The sequence below is a fragment of the Coptis chinensis genome, chromosome 7 (genome assembly GCF_015680905.1).
Source record: "Coptis chinensis isolate HL-2020 chromosome 7, ASM1568090v1, whole genome shotgun sequence".
In the NCBI taxonomy this organism is placed as follows: Eukaryota; Viridiplantae; Streptophyta; class Magnoliopsida; order Ranunculales; family Ranunculaceae; genus Coptis; species Coptis chinensis.
This window is the reverse complement of record NC_141462.1, coordinates 70891601-70897651: the sequence shown is the minus strand read 5'-3', so window position 1 is coordinate 70897651 and position 6051 is coordinate 70891601. Positions and strand designations below refer to the sequence as shown.

General features: G+C 36.8%; 1 protein-coding gene across 1 annotated transcript; it reads left to right on the top strand.

Annotated features, from left to right (window-relative positions):
* The first annotated feature begins 359 nt into the window (after positions 1–359).
* Positions 360–1795, top strand: LOC147488664 (uncharacterized). Its single transcript, XM_086574449.1, has 3 exons — positions 360–554; positions 646–779; positions 952–1795. The coding sequence occupies exons 1-3, from the start codon at positions 360–362 to the stop codon at positions 1793–1795; spliced, it is 1173 nt and encodes a 390-aa protein (XP_086430575.1).
* Positions 1796–6051: the final 4256 nt, after the last annotated feature.

Here is a 6051-nt window from a genome sequence, read left to right as displayed (position 1 = left end):
TCCTTTATAGAAAAGCAATACATCGTCAGCAAAACTCAAGTGAGTTATTGCGACCTTCTTACATTTTGAATGAGGTTGTATCTGCTTCAATTGAAGGCCTTGTAGCAAGAGACCACTGAGCACTTCCATAATCAACACAATCAAATAGGGAGATATAGGATCACCTTGTCTCAATCCCCTTTTCCCTTGAAAGAACCTATATGGACTTCCATTCACCAAAATAGAGTAAAAAGGTGGATACTGGAGTATGGAATGAGGCCGCTTATTGCGGTCTTGTCTTTAAGGTGACTTTGAAGGAAGACTCACTTTGGTCTAGATGGATTTGGAATCATAGCATTAAAACTAAATATTTATGGACAATGGAAGTACCTGTTGACTTCCTACGGATGTGGAGAGGTGTTTTGAACACTAGAAAAAAAGCTTCAAAGTTTGTGACTCATCTCATTGCAAATGGAGGCACTACTCTTGTTTGGCATGATCCTTGGTGTAAGGGAGACCCTCTTTTGTGGAATGAACAAGCTGTTCAGCTTCTACACCTTCCTATTGACGCTAAGGTTAGTGAGTTAATAGAGAATGACAACTGGAACTCTATTATACACGCTCTACCAGCTGGTGAGCTTAAATATTCCATTCTCAATTACTTAGATTAACGACATGTTGACTAAGGATGTTGTGGTTTGGACACCCACCCATTCAGGTAGATTTACTACTAGATCTGCATACATTTCCTTAAGACATGTTGGACCTAAGGTTAAATGGTATAGAATGATATGGGGGAGGTTGGTGGTGCCCAATCACTCCTTTGTGTGTTGGTAGTTATTCTCCGGCAGTCTACAAACACAAGATGTTTTATTATCAAAAAGGTGTTGAGTACCTCATCTTGTTACTTATGTTGTAATGGAAGAGAGAACTCTAAACATCTTTTTTTTTTATTGTGCATTCTCAAAGAAGGTCTGGTGGAATCAAATCAAAACTGGGATTAGGTCATATGGTTGCTAACTCTACTCAGGAATGGTATTCACTTTTCTCCCATTGTAAAGGTGAGAATACTGAAACTGAGATAATAAAGGCCATGATTTGTGCTATTGTTTATGAGTTATGGATCGAAAGGAATGCACGAAGGTTCAAAAGCATTTCAACTTCAGCAAGTGGACTTAAGAGGAAGATACTTGGTTCGATGAAAGTGTACATACAATGTCAGTTGAAGGAGGTGAAGGACCTGCCTAGTAGTAGAGTTTTCCTTGATAACTTTGGGTTGCATGTAGTGTTCAAGAAGAAGGAGGTCATGAAATGTAAGTGGGTTAAACCGCAAGTGGATACAGTCAAACTGAACACAGATGGTTCAGTTTCAAGTTCAGGAGCTCGATTTGGAGGTATTATCAAAACACATGAAGGTGAGGTTGTAATGGCTTTCAATGGTGGTAACAAGCACAAGTCTGTGTTGTACCAAGAGATTCGAGCAATTGAAGCAGGCCTGGAAGCTTGTAAGCAACTCAACCTTGCAAAGGTTGAAGTGAGTTCCGACTCAATGCTAGCAGTTCAGATCATAAATAGAGTAATTCCACCGCCTTGGTACTGCCTAAATATGGTCAAGACAATATGGGAAAGACTGCAAGCTTTTCAAACATGGTCGGTTCAACATGGCTTTAGAGAGACAAATAGGGCAGCTGACCTATTAGCTAGGACTTTATCAATGTCAGATGATGTAGTAATGTATTTCATGCCTCCTTTAGATGCAAAACTATCTTGTATTGTGGAGGAGGATGCTAATGGTTGTATCTATGATAGATTTTAAATCAATGCTGGTAGAGATCTGCCTAACCTTATAACTATTTTAAAAAAAAAAAAAAGATCACCGCAATGAACACTAAATGAAACAGGTTCGCTTTGACCTTTCAAAGTGAAGAAAATTAGTGGATTGGCGCACTAGAACTCGTTAGAATGTAGAGAAGAGAAAAGTCTGGTTACGAAGTGAAAAGAAAGCACGCACCGAAGAAGAAATTGTTGAATCCGACAAGCTATATGTATTTAGGAGGGGGTTCGCCTCTCATCAATCGAAGCTTGCGCTGCTATACTCTTTCTTAGGCGGAACAAGAATCTCAACCTTCGCAGCCAGGCTTATGGTTCAAAACAGGTAAGGTCATCCAAATCCTAGCTGGTATGCAAATTCACTTTCCCCTATTCATTAGAGATTGGGTTAATCTATTAGTTTTCAATCTTAGTTAGATATTGTTCACTTAAATCGCTTCTTCTTTGCTATTATAGATTACAACATTCATCATTGCTTATATTGCATGTTCCTATATCGATGGTTCGGGTGTCCTTAAAAACACAATAAGGGGTTCGTTATATGCCTTATCCACATTTTGATATCACAAATCGGGGAGCAGAAGAGATGAATCACACGGGCAAGAGGGAGGTGCTATTTTGTATCTTACATAATTTCTAGTTGCCTTTGTTCGAAAAGTTAAGGATTAGTAATACTTTTTAGAAATCGAACGGATTCAGTCTTATACATACGTGAGGAAGGTAATCAAAAAAGAAAGAAGATGAGTTCTTCTTTCTTTTATCACTTAGGAGCCGTGTGAGATGAAAGTCTCATGCACAGTTTTGAATGAGAGAAAGAAGTGAGGAATCCTTTTTTCGACTCTGACTCTCCCATTCCAGTCGTTGCTTTTCTATTTTGTTTGACTTTGTTTTGTTTTTCTTGTGTGGAAAACTTTATTCACCTACATGTTGCGACTTTAGTTTTTATTTCTTAGCATATTCTTCACAAGGCTCAACATTTGCATATATGTTTTAATACTTCAAATCTTTTTAGGTCTACAACGCTCCTAGGTATGCCTTTGAAAGTGTTTCAATGTTCACCCAAGCTTATTATGGTTTGTAGCTCGGTTCACTGTCCAATTTCTATTATGTTAATTTAGGGGTAGAATGTTCATTTAGTTAGAACGTCTACAACTGATTAAATGATGTAACGTTAATGAACTCACTGACTATGATTGTTGAGCTTATTTATTGAGATCTTGTTTGTGTTAAAGCTGCAAATGAAGCTAAATACTATTAAGATATTGTTTGTTTCTTCCACACAATTAATTCTTTTTGAGCTTCCACTTATTGGGAAGTAATATATTATGCATATTTGACTAAGTACACAGGCATATAAGTTTTGTTTCATTCATAGCTTGAACAGTTGCACTAGTACAGACATATATAGCTAGTCATGGAATGAATACTTTACATATATTACGGAGCAATGGAGCACATAACCCTCATTGTTCTTTATAACCCACTATACTAACTCTACAAGGACACGTGGCTCGACCACGTGTCAATGTCTTTGCAATTTAACATTATTTGTTGACTTTTTAAGTTTCCTTATTGGTGGACTACTCGGTATCTGATTTGTACTAGCCAGGTGCGAGGGAAGTCTGCACTGTGCTTCAAGAATATAAAACAGGTTAGACAAATCTTTCTTACAACTCTTTCTTACCTTTTTTTTTATCTGCATTATGAAAGAGAGTTAAGATCTTCAGCTAAGAAAACTTGTGATAGTTATTATGGTCTTCAGCTTTATTTTTTTAAAAGTATTCTTTGTGTGATGTATCTCTATGTCGTTGATGGGACCATATTTTGACTTCTTAAAATATTCACATGCATTGCTTACTTGCATTTTCCTTTAGTCTTCTTTTGGATAAGTATACATATGTCTCTTTTCATTTTTAATTTGTTGTTTGTACCAGATTGACCAATTGGTTGGTGGTAGATTGATAAGGAAAACTTGGGTGAATGCTGTTTGAATCGGCGGACTATAGGAATTTGGGGCTAAAATCTTATTTGAAGAACTAATCTTATTTAGTTGATAACTTAGCTTTGAAGATTATGTAATTCAGTGTATTGGCAAAGACTAATTTTGTGGATGCTCAAATAATTTTATGGATGATTTTAATTAATGAAATATATTTTGCATTGATTTATTGTGAATATCTCTGATTGGGGTTTTTGAGTTTTATCATAAATTGTATTGGGCAGGTTTATATAAATTGAAATGATTCAAAATAATGTGTAATACCTAATATATATATGAATAAAACTATTTGCAACACCGAGCTCGATGTAAACGAATCAGGATGCTACAAATGTGTTTACACCATCAACAACACATTTGGTGCAGCCAAAACCACTCTTTTGTGACATTGGTGCTGCCAAAACCACTCTTTTGTGATGCCAACAGTGGGGTAGCTAAAAGCACGCTTTTTGCAATGCTTCTGGTGCGACTAATGGTTTAAACCTTTTGTGACAAAGATGCTACAACTAATGCTCTTCTTTATTTGTGACGCCAGAGGGTGCAGCTAAAAGAAACCCTTTTGCAACGCTAGGACGTGTGGTTACTAATATGGTTATATACTAAAAGCATTACTTTTGTATTAACTCCAATTCTTTATATTTTGAATGAGAATCATATAGGTAAATGTTATGCATATTATATATGTTATTAGTTATATGCATGTGTCTAATATTTTATGTTGTAGATGATATGGTGTGAACACACAGAAGATCATATCATCAGTACCTTATAAAGTATAAGTAATTGTTCACAACCTAGATGGATTTGGACAAACCATTAGTACGGTTGTAGTATAATCTGGTGTTAGTCTATCTTGACTATAGGATTACACTAGTACACTTTGTGTGTATTGAACAGGACCAAGTGAGGTTGTTTCTCTTTATACTGACTATGTAAGAGAACAAACGCCTCTGTTATTATGGATGCTTGTCCTCTTAATCCGGATATAATAACGGGCACTTACGTGCATTATACATTACTTTAAATCATCAATGAGTGAGATTCATTTGTGAATCAACAAATTCGATGGATTGGGTAATGACATTGTATGTAAGGTGTGTTGTTGATTATAGAAGGAATATGTGACCCGCAGGAAGTCGGGTTGATGATGTCCCCTTGAGGAGCTCAAAAAGATTGTCATGTAAACCCTGCAGGTGGATTTATTCAGACATGACAATGAGGTTGAGTGGTATTACTCAAGGACATAAGAAGTTGATTAATGTAGTTGTCAGTAACTTGACTTAATCAATGGACATTCGATATCTTAAACACGGGGAGATCAACGAGCATATAATATGGAGCCCATAAATGCTGACACGTAATTTGGGATTAGGGCGGTAGTGCAACAATGGCTTTTAGTGGAATAAGCTATTTGTTAACGGACTTGGGCCGTGTGTTTTGGGAGAACATGGGAAGCCCAAGCCCGTCAGGAGGCCCAACTCTAATTTCTCCTCATGGTCTCTGTTGTAGCCTATAAATAGAATACTCTTTCTTTTGGTCGAAATTCACTATTCACTGGATTAGAAAAAGAGGCAAGGAAAGATAGATCCAAAATTGGATCTAGCTTTGTGAGAAAGAAGGGGGTTGGTAGATCGTTGTCCACACAATGTCCAATCTATTCTAAAAGAATACAACAGAAGATCAAGGGGTGGGGTTGATTATTGATTCGGATTCATAAAGCTTGGATTCTCAGAGTTATTAAAATTGGATCTAAAAGGTATGTTTTCTATCCAAAATCGTGAGAACCCTATTGATTCCACTGCGCGTGGGTTCTCGCGGTTTGTAGAAATATTCATTCTGAAATAACGGTTCCTACAGTTACAATAAACCTTTTGCAACGCCCACCGCTGCAAACAGTTTAAAATATTTTCAAAATCATTTCACTTTGGAAACATACTTTTGCAACGCTAATCTAGTAATGGCAACGGTCAAGGCGTTACAATAGCCTTCAAGCTTTTACGACGCCAATTGCTTCGTCTCCATTTAGTTTTTGTGACCCAATTTTTTGCAGCGCCTTTGTGACGCCTGCATTAGCGTCGCCATTGTTCATTTGCAGCACTTTTTCACCCTTATAGCAACGCCTGATGGTGTTACAACTAAGCCCTTCTGTTGTAGTGAATAGTAGATTAAAATATGAGAGAGTATTAAAAAAGGTTAATGATAATAGCAAATTTACGTTTACTAACTATCTATGCGTAAACACA